Here is a 15,309-nt window from a genome sequence, read left to right on the forward strand (position 1 = left end):
TTTGGCCTTGCACATTCAAAGCTGCCACACCATGTTGACGATCATCGTGTAAGAGGAATATACAGTATAGACCTACCTATCATAGCCTTCTATGAGGGCGAGATGTCTTGGATTGGCAGCCAGACCGCTATGGAGAGACATAATAGCAATGGCGTCGGCATTACATTGACCTCTTACGGTCTCAGTTGGGGTAGATGCGCCGGAACACCGAGCGTCATGGCGGAAGGCCGGCATCCCCCTCATCAATACGCGTAATCAAATCTCCGTCTGGATTATTTATGTTATTGCATGAGTAACCGGTCAATTATAGAAAAGGCATCTTCAGTGCCTAATCGGTATTCGAAACTCTCTTTTACACGATAATACGTATAGAGGTACCTTACCTTATCTGAAAGGATGAACTATTCTAATGGTGCCGCTAAAGGGGTTGTCCTGGTGACAGGCAAGTGAACCACAAGTAACCCGGCCTTAAGCGGTCTCTTCTTCATCCTTCTCTACCTAGATACCTATATGCGTATAGGAGGAGGTAAATGATCTGACAAATCAACTGAGCACAGGAGGGAGCGGGTTTATCGCATCCCATATCATCGACTCGCTTTTGGATGACGGGTATTACTTATATTTATAACTACCGAAACAACCTTTACACTTTACCTAACTCTTTATGCAGGTTCAAGGTTGTTGCAACGGCAAGATCCAATGAAAAGGGGCGCATAATAGTAGAATCGGCTACTCCTGCCCGGCGTAGTAACCTGTCTTATGTCGTCGTACGAGATGTTGCCGAGGAGAACGCATTTGATACCGTACGTCTTGAAGTAAACCACATCAAACCAAGGAAGAAATATCTAACTGTTGGCTGGCTGCAGGCATTTACTCAAGAAATAACCTTTGACTATGTTGTCCATACCGCATCCCCTTATCATCTTAATGTCCAAGATCCGGTCGAGGATTTCTTAGACCCAGCGATTAAGGGGACAACGGGAATTCTCAAGTCAGTCCTAACGTATGCGCCCACTGTTAAGCGCGTAGCGATTACATCCTCTAGCGCAGCAATAATCAACCCTCTCAACCATGCCAAGGTGTATGATGAGACTTGTTGGGCCCCTTGGACTTTGGAGGATGTCAAGGATCCTAACAAGGCTTACGTAGTCAGTAAGGTAAAGCCATACAAAGTCGTCTACGTTGTTGGAGTTCACTCACTAACTTAAGGTGCCTTTAGACACTTTCGGAAAAGGCTGCATGGGCCTTTATCGAGACAGAGAAGCCGAACTTTGACCTCGTTGTTATCAATTGCACTTACACGTTCGGTCCCGTGCAACGCAACCTCCCAAGCTTGGAAGGCATGAACGCGTCTAACCATCGTATTCGGGATATGCTACAGGGGAAAATGAAGGAAGACATGCCTTCTACGGCGCCGGTCTTCACCTTCGTCGATGTCCGTGATGTAGCCCGTGCGCACCTCAGGGCCATAACTGTGCCAGAGGCCGGTGGGAATCGCTTCTACATTGTAGGTGGGCACTTTTCGAACAAGCGGATCGTGGATTCGATCCGCAAGTGGTACCCGAAGTTCGAAGGACTTCTTCCGCCCGAGAACGCACCGGACGATTTCTCCGACGGTGTCTACACTTTCAACAACAGCAAGTCGGTGAAAGTTTTGGGGTTGGAATATACGTCGCTTGAGAAAAGCGTCAAGGATACTGTGGAGTCAATACTAGATCTAAGGCCGGATATAGGAAACTTGAAGAAGGCAATTTAGTAGCATAAGTACCTAAGAGACGTAGATTAGGATCTAAGAAGTCTGACATTGAGTTCTCATTTCCCCAAAGTAGAACCTAGGACGTAAGACAGACAACACTTATGCTGAGAATTTAACTTAGCCCTTCTCTGAGTCAAGACTCGCTATGTCCTGTGATAAAGTCGACGAAATCAAATATAGAGCGTTTGTAGCTACGCTCTAGTGTTACGTTGTTGAACGTTTGGACGCCAAAGTGATCATTATACTGGCCCCATTCCCAATTATCAACATAAGCCCATCCGAGCGCGCCTTTAAACTTCACTCCGTCCTCATATATCGCCTTGAGGATCTCATTTAAAACGGATAGAAAGGCAAGTGTCGACGTGAATTCTGTTCGCGCTTGGTCTTGGTTCATATCGGCTTCGTGAAAGGTGGACCATCCGAATTCAGCGATAATGATGCCCCCCGCGGTAGGATATTTGGTATGTAGATACTTGAATATAGTACGAGCGTGCTGATACCATGTCTGAAAACGAATGTTAGTGAATTTTCTGACATTAGGATGAGGAGATCTCTGATTAATACCGAGGGAGACGCGTTGCTCTCAGCCCCTATGCGCCAGTTTTCTCGCACCGCCGTGATATTCGTACAGGTAGGAAAGCTGGGATGAGAGCTATTTCCAATACACGCCTCTGTTCCCTCAGCTAGGGAAGTCACGTAATTCGCGGTATATATATCCACGCCGAAGAAGTCTGCTGTGCCATTCACATATTGTAATTCCTCTTCGGTATAACTAGGCGCTTCTGACTTCAACGTTTCGATGACGCTAGAAGGAGTTTGTGCTCCCAAGTATATTGGATTCGCCATATATCCAATTAAAAAGTCGAGCTGCCTCTCGGTAAGAGCAATATCATCAGAACTCTTGGGATCCAGCGGAAGGGGGAAGCCAGAACTTAAAGCTAGCTTAATGCCCCATTTCCCACCCCCTTTAATCTCGTCTCGATAGAAGTGGACTGTCCTGGCATGAGCCATCACAACATGGTAACTCGCATTCCAATTCCCAAGTAGGGCGGCGTCCAAATTTGGCTCGTTGAATGTTATCCAAGTACCAACCCGATCAGCATAGTGTGTCAACACAATCTTGGCATAGTTAACAAATCCATCGACAAACTCGGGGTGCGCGTATCCCCTGAAAGTCAAGTTAGCATCGATATAAGACTTAGGTTAACATAGAACGCTGCGACTAACTGCCAAGAAGAGTTATCCAAGTAATGTAACGGTGTATCGAAGTGATGTAGAGTGACAATAGGCTCCATGTCGTACTCCAGAATCGTATTAATAAGGTCATCGTAGTGGTCGATGGCTTCTTGATTGACTGGCGAACCAGGATATCCAAACGGGAGAATCCTTGGCCAGGCGATACTAAAGCTATACGACTTGACTCCTAGTGCTGCCAGCCTTGCAATGTCTTCCTTGTATAGAAAGTAGTTCAACACGGATATGTCTGGCGGGCCAGCACCAACAATTCCTGGTGGGCTACGGCCGATTATGACTTCCGTGATCGACGGGCCTCTCCCCTGAGTTTTGAGCGCCCCTTCAACTTGCATCGCGGCGCCAGCAAAGCCCCATTCGAAGTCCCTTGGAAACTTGAGATCATCGGTCTCGCCCTTTCCAATGGAGAAGGGTAGGGGCGTCGGTTTTACGAGCTGAGAGCTCGGGATTGGCGTTGGCGTAACCGTTGTCGTAAAAGGAGGAGAGTCAACGGTGAAAGAGGCCCATAGAGATGACCAAGCGACATTGCCAAATTCGTCATCTGAGTCAACTGGGCTAGCTATGCTCGCCCAAGCTGTTGTCTTCTGAGGTCCAGCGAGTGATTCAAGTTCTGAGTAAGGTCTCGCGTATATCACTGTTTCTGACGGCCTTGGCAGAGCTGTGGCGTACTGTAAATCGGGATATGTAGGCCATGTAAAAGCTGTAGTGAATACAGCGTCAAGTGATGTTTTGGTTGGAGTCGCAAACACATTGAAGATAGTTCCAGTTCCAGTCCCACTGAGTAAGACTAGGAAAGATGCTTGACTGAGTTGCCGCATGATTGATGTACTTTATGATTGAAATACGATACATCCAATATATATGACTTGGTATTCCATGATAGAGCTGGAGATGCTTTACAGGTCAATTACCCCTTTATATAACCTCTTGGATTCTCCTGATCCGCGCGGGGTATTCGAGATCTGCCAAGTCCATAAACTATAGTTGCACAGAAAAAATTTCTTTCCATCTTGGAATTGGTTGTTCTATCCCGAAATGCCATGAATGATGTTTTTATCGGGATCTCAGCTCTGTAGTCAATGTAACATTTGTAACATTGCAGATGTGGATGGCCAGTTTGGAGTACGAATGCAACCCTGACGTTGTCCGGATACGAGCATAAATACGAAAAAGATGCAAAATTACCCTATAAGATATAGAGGGCTGGCATCGCCGTATAGATATAAAGTGACGCATGGGTTACGCTCTGTTTCCAGCACGACAAACGCATCATGAACAAGGCTGCGGAGTTGCACCAAGCGCCCGCAGAAGATTTGAAGTGATTTGCCCAAGATGGCTAATTTATCACTCAGTGTATCTTTCAACCTGTCCCTACTATTATTCCGGGACCACTCACCCGCCGCCGCTGGTGGAAATGTGATGGGCGTTGAGAACAATACCGATAACATCATACTTTCCTAGTGTGCAGTTATGACAACCATCAAGCAGCCTGGGCTAATCCCAAGCTGAAAGGTTTTCAAACTACGAGAGACTTCGCTGCTGGGGTAGAGGATAGGGTGATGGATCGACTCAGGTAGGTTTATATGAACTACGTAGACAAGTCGTAAGATGTTCTCAACTGTTAGGATCAAGCTAGCCGCGGCAAAGTATAACCCTGACCAGGCCTTTCAATAGCTATATCCCAGAGGGTAGAAGATAACAAACCTCAAACAGTAGAAGTGCCGCCTTGAAATATTACCCCTGACGAGATCCTGCAGTTAATTCGGCCATATCCGACCTCACTAGCAGGCTCTTTCGTTAACACTAACCGAACAAGACCAAACTAAAGCTTTAAAAAGGGGTATCATCGTCCTCCGCCAAAAGAACAAATCGCAGATTCCGTAAAATCAACAGCGTGTAGTATGCACACCGGCATCTGCATGGAGTTAGCTGGTAATTTAAAATCCGAAACCGGTGGCTGTATTTACCGAAAATGTGCTCACCAAAGAGTCATATCAAAGAAATTCATAAGGGAATAGTTTCCCCGTATAGAAGCAACCCTGGCTGAACCGGAACACAAATAAGCAGGCCCTTTACTCCGAAAACCCGGGGCTTAACTGGTTGTGTTTGACAATATCAAATAAACCTTCGATAAATCACCGCTTTTTAGCCTCGGTAATAACTCGGATGATCTCTATTATTCGATGCTTCGTATGCCATCCACTCGGGACTCGTATCCGTCGCAACGTAGGTCGGGACGACAGGTGGAGGTATTGATCGAGGGAATGGCGGCCAGTAGCTTCTTTCTGGCCAAGCAACCTCTTCCATATCGTCCGAAAGGTAGACTACGTGTTGGTCGCCGTCGTCATAGACGCTGTAAGGCCTACAACCGCATCTATTTGTGCAACAGCACCATAAGACTATACCGATGACAGCGGCTCCGATACAGCACCCTACGATGATGCCAATTTGCTGTTGACTGAGACCATCGGACGAAGCAGCGCCTGCATTCCAACTCGGAGCCGGCGACTCGGTCGGTGGGGCACCTCGGTCGAGCGTTACAACGGCGGTAGATGTCGCATCCGGGTACGTGATAGTCTGCGTCAATGTGACTTGTCTCCCGACGACGCTCGTATACTCTGGGGCTGTGGTAATTACTAATGCTGTAGAGTTCACGGACATCTCGGCGGCATAAAAGAAGGCCCCCAACCTGATATCGCGAATCGGAATCCGGAAATAGGTAGCGACGCAGCCCTAGAGAAACATTATTTTGGGACTGAAACCCAAGGGGGGCGATCGTCAGGTATTTTATCGACGACCCGTCATACAGGGGACAGCCCCCGCGTATGGCAGCCTGTCCGTATACGACACGTTAGAACATCCCACACCGATTCGTGTGCAGAGGGTTCAGATGGCATCGTCATCTGACATTGGTTCAAACTCGTATGGCGATTCTGCTGCCTTATATTGATAGGTGCCAACCTACATGCGGTTGGGCTGCCAACAAGCTCGGCATCTAGACGGATACGGGCAGTCCACCCTTCTTGCGGGTGCGACATATGACTGCCGCTAATGCGAATCACCTGCAGATGTGAGTTGCCAGGTACCTTGTAAGATATGTAGAATAAGTATCTGAGGCAGGTAACTTACAGATAACACGATGCCCGATCTTGGAAGACCCCATTTGTCCTGGTGATGGGTGGGTTACATTTGGGGTTCAGTTCCTGGTATAATACAAATTAACCCTATCACATGGAATGGCCATGAGGACATGCAGAGAGCTCGCCTGAAATTAGGACTACACACCGAAAAGCTGCATTACTTGCATATGCACGTTTCCCTCCCGCTTTCTAGGCAGCTACATACCTAATATTATATGTAGTGGCATCCTTCAAGGAGTTTCGGCCAATAACCATGCTCCCTACTTCCCCAAGGGATCACTGCAGCCGGCAAAGGTTGAGATACCGCGGTTATATCCGTCAGCTATTTCCACCAAATATTTTTATTGGAAGCCCTGATTCAAGAACACTATGTACCGAGATATGTAGACGGCTTGTTCGGTGTAGAAATTTCCGTGTATACCTATCTTATACTGGTATATATACCTGGGATAGAATATATGAAATAAATATCTAACCTGTGGAGGCGGTCAAAGCATGGAGGATAGGAGTTACATGATTCAGACTCAAAAGAAAACCCGGTAGATAGCCTCAAACAATTTTAATTGGTATAAAAGGAGCTTATTATATCGCGACTTTAGTTAACTCTGTCAACTTGCACGGCCGCTACTTTCGCCTCTTCTATATTATGCAAGGCAATATCGTGAGCCTGGGAGGAAGACTGGCATTCGAAGGTGGGAAAGTCACGAGTTGGCACTCGCTTCTCAAAATAATTCGTCAATCTCTTCTAGAGACCTACCTTTCATATCCGGCAAGAATAGCCAGAAGAATACTGAATAGATACCTGTTAGCAAGATAATAGCTTGCACCGTAGATGTCCTAGGACTCTCACCGAACGTGAGGGCATTAGAAGCCGCCCAGACCCAACAGTATTTGGCCCCCCAATTCAAGGCGGTGGGATTAATGAAATAAGGCGAGCAAAAAGAGATTAGCCCTGGATGTTCCATCGGCCTAGTTTAGGTACGAATGTTGCACGCGCACTTGATTTCCTCGTCGCTCAACGGAATCCGGAATGCTATCTAATGCCATACTGTGCTACGCCACGGGGCAAAACACTTACAAGCAAATACATAATCTACGCCGGTGGCGAAGGACAATGTGACCACCCGCAATCTTGAGTTTACAACCTCAGCCGATACAGGCCACGTCATGGAGCCTGCGAAACCGCTGTATGTAATAACATAGAAGAAGTTCAAGGCGAGGAATGTCTTTGCCGCCTCCGCTGTGCCAGGAGCTATCGTAGCTGCGATGGCTGGCCCGACCATAGCAATCACCGCCGAGCCGGTCCCTATGAGAAGCATGGTACGACGGCCCCAGACTCTGTATGCGCAGTACAAGCCGGTTGTAACGCCGACAAGCTGAACCACCATGGAGTAGACGCTGACTCTAAAGATGTCATAGATCCCGGCTTGTTGGTAGAAGTAGGTCTTTGGGCAACGTTAGACGGCACAAACAGGTACCCATAGCAAAGCGTATCGGAAAATAGGGGGGGGACTTACACCGTAAGACAAAAATACCCACACACCCGATGAAGCGCGTGAAACCGCGACGGCTACGCACAACATCGTACGACGTAGGTTGGCGCCCTGGAATATATCGACCGTGCGAGATCCGGTAGCATTCGACTTCTCTTCCTCCACCCCTCGGATGATCTCTACGAACTCCTCTTGGAGGAACTCCGGTTCGAGAGAGTTGCCGCGGAGGTAAATGAGAGACCTCTCAGCCTCTCCACGACGGTCATGAAGCACCAGCCAGCGAGGAGATTCGGGGATAAAGAATACGAAAAACGCTCAGCAGGGCGGGGAATATGAACAGACACGCGAGGGGTATCTGGTAAGAAAGTTTCCCCATGATGTGAGATGTCCTTTCGTCGACGACAGCCCCGAGGATAGTTCCGATGTTGATCGTGGCGGAGAACATGGCGGAGCAGACCGCGCGTAGCCGTGGGGGCGCGCATTCTACGATGTACGCGTTCGAGAAGGTGATGAAGAACGCGTTCGAAGCTCCCATCAACGCCCTCCCCACACACAATACGGCAGCCGAGGTCGCTGCTATCTGAGCAGCACACGCGGCGAAAGCTACCACGGCGCCCATCCATATCCCCTGCCTCCGGCCAAAGTAGCGACCGAACGGGGCGATGAAGAAAAACCCCGATTATATATAGTCCCCACGTTGAGAAACGATGCGATCAGCTGCTGGTCGGTCGTGGAGATGCCCCAGAAACCTCTCAGAGCTGGATCGCGGTATCCAAAGGTCATCAAGAAGCCGGGCATGGCCTGGAATATTCCGACGGCAGACACGTAGAAGCCGTACTGGGCGGCCGCGAAGGCCATGCCCAGGCAGATGAGAGCACATCTCCAGTTCTCCCTGGTGCCATTGTTGCGCTGGCTGCTGATGCCCATGGCGTCGCGTATGGTAAGAAAGGAAATAAGTAGGGGTTCTAATTTCAGGTAAAGAGATACAGGCTGTCTGATTAGTAGTTCTCTTAAGAGATAAAGTAGTGTCCCTTAAAAGAGGTAGATACGAGGTACCTAGGTAATTCTACCTTCTTTTCCTATACTTATACCTATACGTTTACCATTCAAACTCCATCCTGATCCCCCGCCGAAGAGTCGTGTGCCTACGTCGCATCCATAGCATCTATTATAATCAAGTCAACCAGCCAACGCGATTCGTAGGTATTAATGCATAGTTCGCAGGGGAACTTGCCCCTCATCATAATCTAATAAATACTTGGAACGTCTTGGAGATAGGAGGTAAGCATGTTCTCCAATGTCGGTAGATGGTCTCCGTCATTTTGAGGGGGGAAGGGGGGGAGCTGCCACCTCATCTGTATATTGATATGTCATGGAGGGATAAGATGGAGATTATGTTGAGTACAAACAGCAGGTAGGTGCCAGGAGGTTAGGCTAGGTAGATGTTCTCTTCACACGGGATAGCAAGTGAGTCTTCGGCAGTTGAGCTCAGCGTGAAAGCATCCATATTACAATATTTGTTGGCGTTGGAGGGGTGTGGTGCTTACTTATGCTGCTTAAAGATATTGGCGAACCATTTAATAAGACATAAGTATATGAGGTACTGACCTCATATTGAGGTTCTAGAACTAGCCCAGGTAGACACCGAATATTATCATACAACTAACTCACTGCCTACCTCCTAAGGTACAATACCGTGGCTCCCAATATCATGGTACAAGAAATATGTACAACACCTCCCAACCTAAACCTCCTAGAACTCACACCCCAGGCTTTTCCGACACTATCCTCCCGTCCTCATCGTAGAAAATCTCCTTCACCTTCACGGACCTCAAGTGGTTCACGCCCTGGCTCAGCTCGCAGTCGTGGTAGAACAGCCACCAGCGGCCCTGGAACTCGACGACCGAGTGGTGCGTCGTCCACCCGAGCACCGGCTCGAGCAGGCGCCCCGCGTACGTGAACGGCCCCAGCGGGCTCGGCCCCGTCGCGTACGCCAGGTAGTGCGTGTCCCCCGTCGAGTAGCTGAAGTAGTACACGCCCGCGCGCTTGTGCATCCACGCGGCCTCGAAGAAGCGCCTGTCGTGGTCGTCCGCGTCGACCGGCTCGCCCGTCTCCGGCGCGAGGATCACGAGGTCCCGCACGGCGCCCTCGAACGACCGCATGTCGTCCGCGAGCTTCGCCACCTTGGGGCACAGCGCTTTGGCGCCCGGCCCCGAGGGCTCCTTGGGCCCGAGCCATGCCGCGTCGAAGTGCTCGGGCGCGTTGCCCTTCTGGTAGCATTGCAGCTGCCCGCCCCAGAGGCCGCCGAAGTACAGGTACGCCGACTCGTCGGCGTCGTCGTCCACGAAAGACGCCGGGTCGATGCTGAAACTGCCCGGGATAGGTTCTGGCTCCGCGACGAATGGGCCGACAGGGGTATCGCCCGCCGCGACGCCGATGCGGAATACGGAATTCTTGTCGCGCGCCGGGAAGTATAGATAGTATTTGCCCTTGCGACAGGCCGCGTCGGGCGCCCATAACTGTTTGCTAACCCACGGTACGTCTTCCGTACGTAGCACGACGCCGTGATCCGTTACTTTAGGCGGTTCTGCGGAGGCAGAAGAAGGGGATGACGCGTAGGCGTCGAGTGAGTCGAGTGAGAAAACATGGTAATCGGCCATGTCATATTGGTCGCCATTGTCGTTGAATTGGATGTCAGTCTCGCGGTCATGAGATGGGTAAATGTATAGTTTCCCATCAAAGACGTGGGCAGAGGGATCCGCGGTGTAAAGATGGGTTACTAGGGGAGGCGACATCTTGAACAGGTATGGAGGTATATTTTGGATGTTGAAATCCTTCCTCGTGTTCTACTCAAATCAAATACCAGGTCGGCAAGCAAGTATGTATATCTACCATGTGAGAGTAAACTGCCTTTAATATTTAACCAGCCGAGTTCATGATACTCTGCAGGGTTCTTATACCCGGAGGAAGAAGATAAAGTGGAGAGACTTCGGTGTTGAGGGGGTTGTCCTTTGACTATTACTTGGTTTAACGATTTACGAGTTCATGGATATGATCTAGAATACGGATGAACTTATACTTATCTTGTTTTCCTACCTTAGTTTAGTTGCGTGTAGGGACTGTTAACTGTCGTGACGATAGCTTTCCTGTCATCCCGGCGGAGTGGATGCCGGTATTCTTCCAATTTATCCCTATTTAACCGCCCGTTTCGCCTGCTTTAGTTTCGTCCCACTTGCCGTATACGACATCCCTCTCTGTAAGTCGCATACGCTATTCATGTGATTATAATTGAGCACCGAAATTCTAATCATAGGTAACTACCTAACTCGGGTTAGCATATACTTCACAATAATTTTAATATTCTTCGTATGAACGTTGCATTAGGTACCAGGTAAGTTAGGTACTTATATCTGAACAATTTTATGTATATCTTGACTCGTAATACTTCGTTTGCACATAAGACCGGAATATTCAATTTGACGCTGTCTTGATGGTCTGTCTAGCAGGTATCGTGAATGCTCGCTCTAACCATGACGTTTTATGCGTTTATTACACCTAATGTAAGCCGACGAAGAGCGTCTTCATACCGCCCAGGACTATGATCTAACAACATTCCAGAGCCAAATCTAATCTCTCTGAACCGGGCCTCGACGTCTCTAATATACTTAAACACGATTCGAGTTGCAGGTCGTCCGACCTGGTCCGTACCAGCTTGGAGGAATGCGTCTCTCCTAAGGGCTGGAGTACTCTCAACCGAAAAGACCTCCCCAGGAGGTAGTAATTTAGAACTCATCATACTCGTGCGTAAAGTCTTCAGCGCCGCATATGCCCATTGATCCTCTTCTTCGTGCGATCGTTTCGAACCGTTATTATACCATTTGTTAGCTAGACCCGACTGCAGCCCCTCCCAAATTCGCCGTCGCACTTCTGCCTTCGCGTCATTATTATCAGTCTTGAATGCTAATGCCACGGCTTGGAAGTCGTGTAGAACACCCAGCGACAAGTATGGAACAAGGTCATTTCCGTGTACAGTACTGGTTATCAATCCCCTTGTCGCTTTTTGTAATGAAGGTGACATAGTAGAAGGCGGGCCATATGCATACACGTGAATGGGCCTGCCGGGCGGTAAGCATATGTGAGGGTTGGTTTGATGGGATTGTCCACTCGCAAGTAGTCTCTGATGGGGTTCAGCTGAAGTGACAAACGCAGTTCCGGTAGAAGCAGGCTCAGCAAGCATAGCTCCCAGTAGCGCAGTTACAGCGCCGCCGAGAGAATGCCCACACAGGACAAGACCGTAGTCCGAAAACTCCTCAAGAGCTTCTTTAAGGGTTGCAAGTACTCTTCCATCTCCCCCATACAAAAGCCGTCGTGCAGATGCGTGGATACCCTTATGGACCTTATACGGTTTTCCACGCCAGAACAGGTCGTCGTACTCACACATCATGTCGGCTAAAACGTCTTCGAATCCCAATGTACCGCGGCAGGATAACACAACAGCTTTTGACTCTTCGTCAATTGCAATTGTATGCACTAGGGGCACTCCGGTATCCGTAGACCCGGTAGAGTCGGAGCCGCCTTGATGATCGATGAATGAGGATAGGAGGATGCTGTCTGGTGGTAGTTCAGTATGATGGGCGAATGAACGAACATCCCGGTGTGTTTCATCTAACGCCTTCAGGATGGGCAACTCCTTGGTAATGCCCATAAATTTCAAAAAGTTTGATCCGTACGCAGCTGAGGCGTATCGACTATACCGGGTAATATTTCTAAGAAGATGGAATTTGGGGAATATTCCGTCAACCGTCCCAGTACGTCGCAGAGAATCGACGGCCTCCGAACCGCTATATGCACTCCTTTGCCGAAACGAAGACGGGACTAATGACATTTGTGAATCTCGAGTCTGTAAGGTGTAGATACTTGGACTGTAAAAATCGCGATGTTCCGACGTTATCCTTTTATGGCCCCTTGACGGCGAGCGAGGGTACTGGACACCCGTATCATGTCCAGTCTCGGAGTATGATATGCTGTTATGAATCCTGGCCTCATTTCTTTGCAATAAAGGAGATGACGGGCGACTTTCGAACGAGTGGACCGAGAAGGTATCGGTTTGGGAGACTACCGAGTTACGTCTCTTGCCTTGTAAAGACGCATATTTTGCCCGCAACGGTGATCCATGTATAATAGAACTTCCACCATCGCCTAGATCTCTCGAGGTGAAATGATTCGGGCTCCCTCGGCGCGGCGATTGGGGAGGCTCGTTGTGAGGTATCAGATTCGGATTCCTCTCCGAAAAATCTCTTTTCTGTGATATCGGCAATTTGCTTTGCAAAGGCTTGTTGCTACCCCAAGGCGGTTTCATTAGCGCTTTTGATTTGGCATTATGTGTTTGAAGGTTTTCCGAGCTTGAGTCGCGGTTCAATAAAACAGACCCCTTCCTAAGGACATCACGAATGCCACTTCTCTTTTCATTCCCTTTCAAAGTCGGCGGCGATTCAAGCTTTTTAGTCGAATATTTAACGCTTCCTAGAGAAGCCGGAACGGTAAGGGTGGCCTGAGAGCTCTGACGGGAATCATCTAACGGTTTCCTTGTACGTTTTTGGTTCGCAGCATGTTCGGAGCCTTGCTTATGAGAGGCAAGCGAAGATGTGCGATCCTTGGGAGGACCGAACCTCGACCCAGTAAGATTGTTAGAGTACCTGTCTTGATAGCATAAGTGGTCGCCTTTGACACTGCCCTTTCCCTTGGCCGATGAAGCGAAAGTTGGACGTGCAGCCTTTGGTGGGACGGGAGGAGGCTGGTCGGGTCGGTGAGTATCTGGTGACCGTAATTCGCCGTCGCCAACCAGTTCAACCCTGGACTGAGTATCCTCGTCGGTATCGCTATCAATAGCCATATTTTTCATATTATTACGGCTTATCCTATATACAACCCTGTAACTAGGCCCTGCCTCTCCATTTTCTGGCGAAATATCTTCCGAACTATTGATTTCTCTTTTAACGACGTCTACCCCAGGTAGCGACAAGACTGGTATGAGCGGGGTGCCGCTGATATCAACAGTGATCGTTTTCGTCGTGGTTGTAGAGGTAGTGATAGATACTTGAGCGTCTTTAGGGAGCGATCTTAGAATTTGTTGTTGAAGCTCAGCCTCAGGCATCTCGTCATCGCCGTCACCATTCCAATTCAGACCATCCTGCGTAACTGCTTCGACCATTTGTCCGTGGCGGTCTAAAAGGGGTCCTCCATCATGTCTACTGATATATACGTCTTCGCCGTCAATATCAACTCGCTCTCCATCATCGAGAAGAACAACATCCCAAACGACTTCTTCTTGATAAAGCCGACGTGATTCACCTTGTATCATCTTTTTGCACCGATTCTGTAAATAGGCAAGGCCGCACAAACCAAGAACAAGGTCAATTACTCCGACTTTTTCTCCCTGCGCGCCTGTAGCGGGATTTTGGAATTCCCGACGGATCAAGGTAATGATGCTCGCAATAGCTCTAGAAGAATCGGTTGAACCAAAAAATTGGTCGAGGACGGACAGGAACAACTGGGAGATTTGGGAAGCGGTTGACACGGTGGTGCCAGTAACGTGGAAGCCAGTCGCCGTCCAGAAGACGATCTGGGACATTGTCTGGTGCAAAGTTTCGAGACTCCTTTCTAGGATAGACTCGGCATCTGATTTACCCAACTCGGACTGGGCTCTTGCTATGACATCTCTTCCGGCTCTACTTAATATCCCTTCCAAAATACCGCGGCCCAGTTCCAGGCTAGAAAGTGTGGTAAACTTGGCAGCGCCCAACCCATAACCACCGATAAATGTACCTATGCGAAGAGCAAAGGAAGTCGATCGTGCGGCGAGGCTAACAGCGTTCGCTATTGGGCTAGGCAGGAGAGTTCTCCCCGCGGAAGGGGGTAATAGCTCCTCCGTCGAAAAGGGTATAGGAGCTTCGGCAGAGTGGCTCTCGTCTTCATTACGATCCGTTTCCGTGTTCGGCGTCATATTGACTCCAGAAGAAGAAAAAAACAATAGTATTCTAAAATAAGCAAGGAGTATATATCGCCCCTATTGCGACGAAGCTGCAGATCGTGTTGGGGTAATGAAGAACATGAATATGATGATAATGAGGGTGGTCAATATTTATATCTATCGTAGACATAACCATGATTTGATTATGTTGATTACATGTCTGCCAGAGCTCGAGACGAAATAATTCAAACGGCCGATTAAAAATGAAGTTTTGGAATTATTGTAGAATTGTATATGAAAGATTTACCTTAAATCTAGGTAGTTATGGACTTTAATTAAATCTGAAGCGAATAAGGAACTAATATAATGGGAAAAAAAAGTGTTGACGTTAGTAGTGTTGAGTTGTTAGTGTAAACTTACATGTGACAGTATTAGAACTCGTTCAGGCTTTAGCAACGTTGAAACTTATTCGGAATGGTACCTTACCTGAGCCATGTAAGTTGATGTAACGGTTCTAAAGTACCTAAGGTCGGACCTAGATGCTATTGGCCACAGCGGCCGGAGTGGACGCTTGCGTTGTCGTCAGTGAGCTAATCCTTTATAGACTAAAACCAATCGAGTTAGGCTGAATGGGCTTAAACTTGTTCGTTCCCAACGATTTTCGGATTTTCTGACACAGCCAGCACAGCAGCCTTGCGT

The 15,309-nt window shown here is 48.5% G+C and overlaps 6 protein-coding genes across 6 annotated transcripts; 1 reads left to right on the forward strand and 5 right to left on the reverse strand.

The window, feature by feature from the left end:
* The first annotated feature begins 127 nt into the window (after positions 1 to 127).
* On the forward strand, positions 128 to 1,951 carry F4812DRAFT_2228 (ketoreductase). Its single transcript, XM_047930457.1, has 5 exons — positions 128 to 442; positions 558 to 609; positions 671 to 803; positions 867 to 1,157; positions 1,220 to 1,951. Exons 1-5 carry the CDS (start codon positions 397 to 399, stop codon positions 1,754 to 1,756), a joined length of 1,059 nt encoding a protein of 352 aa, XP_047794507.1. The 5' UTR covers positions 128 to 396; the 3' UTR covers positions 1,757 to 1,951.
* Positions 1,823 to 4,006, reverse strand: F4812DRAFT_464350 (glycoside hydrolase family 1 protein). The gene is made up of 3 exons (XM_047938335.1): positions 2,984 to 4,006; positions 2,321 to 2,924; positions 1,823 to 2,261 (listed from the first exon to the last, which is right to left on the reverse strand). The coding sequence occupies exons 1-3, from the start codon at positions 3,823 to 3,825 to the stop codon at positions 1,890 to 1,892; spliced, it is 1,818 nt and encodes a 605-aa protein (XP_047794508.1). The 5' UTR covers positions 3,826 to 4,006; the 3' UTR covers positions 1,823 to 1,889.
* A 773-nt stretch (positions 4,007 to 4,779) lies between these two features.
* Positions 4,780 to 6,403, reverse strand: F4812DRAFT_2241 (uncharacterized protein). The gene is made up of 3 exons (XM_047930468.1): positions 6,137 to 6,403; positions 4,975 to 6,069; positions 4,780 to 4,922 (listed from the first exon to the last, which is right to left on the reverse strand). Exon 2 carries the CDS (start codon positions 5,666 to 5,668, stop codon positions 5,153 to 5,155), a length of 516 nt encoding a protein of 171 aa, XP_047794509.1. The 5' UTR covers positions 5,669 to 6,069; positions 6,137 to 6,403; the 3' UTR covers positions 4,780 to 4,922; positions 4,975 to 5,152.
* A 466-nt stretch (positions 6,404 to 6,869) lies between these two features.
* On the reverse strand, positions 6,870 to 8,630 carry F4812DRAFT_464353 (general substrate transporter; the record flags this gene model as incomplete). Its single annotated transcript, XM_047938336.1, has 5 exons — positions 8,337 to 8,630; positions 7,947 to 8,268; positions 7,665 to 7,891; positions 7,226 to 7,592; positions 6,870 to 6,937 (listed from the first exon to the last, which is right to left on the reverse strand). Exons 1-5 carry the CDS (start codon positions 8,565 to 8,567, stop codon positions 6,870 to 6,872), a joined length of 1,215 nt encoding a protein of 404 aa, XP_047794510.1. The 5' UTR covers positions 8,568 to 8,630.
* A 501-nt stretch (positions 8,631 to 9,131) lies between these two features.
* F4812DRAFT_407768 (glycoside hydrolase family 43 protein) lies at positions 9,132 to 10,813 on the reverse strand. The gene has a single exon (XM_047932322.1). The coding sequence runs from the start codon at positions 10,433 to 10,435 to the stop codon at positions 9,401 to 9,403; it is 1,035 nt and encodes a 344-aa protein (XP_047794511.1). The 5' UTR covers positions 10,436 to 10,813; the 3' UTR covers positions 9,132 to 9,400.
* Positions 10,814 to 10,992: 179 nt separating this feature from the next.
* F4812DRAFT_2269 (uncharacterized protein) lies at positions 10,993 to 14,925 on the reverse strand. Its single transcript, XM_047930492.1, has one exon. It carries the CDS (start codon positions 14,641 to 14,643, stop codon positions 11,179 to 11,181), a length of 3,465 nt encoding a protein of 1,154 aa, XP_047794512.1. The 5' UTR covers positions 14,644 to 14,925; the 3' UTR covers positions 10,993 to 11,178.
* Positions 14,926 to 15,309: the final 384 nt, after the last annotated feature.

The sequence above is a fragment of the Daldinia caldariorum genome, assembly GCF_022478825.1.
Source record: "Daldinia caldariorum strain CBS 122874 unplaced genomic scaffold F4812scaffold_1, whole genome shotgun sequence".
In the NCBI taxonomy this organism is placed as follows: domain Eukaryota; kingdom Fungi; phylum Ascomycota; class Sordariomycetes; order Xylariales; family Hypoxylaceae; genus Daldinia; species Daldinia caldariorum.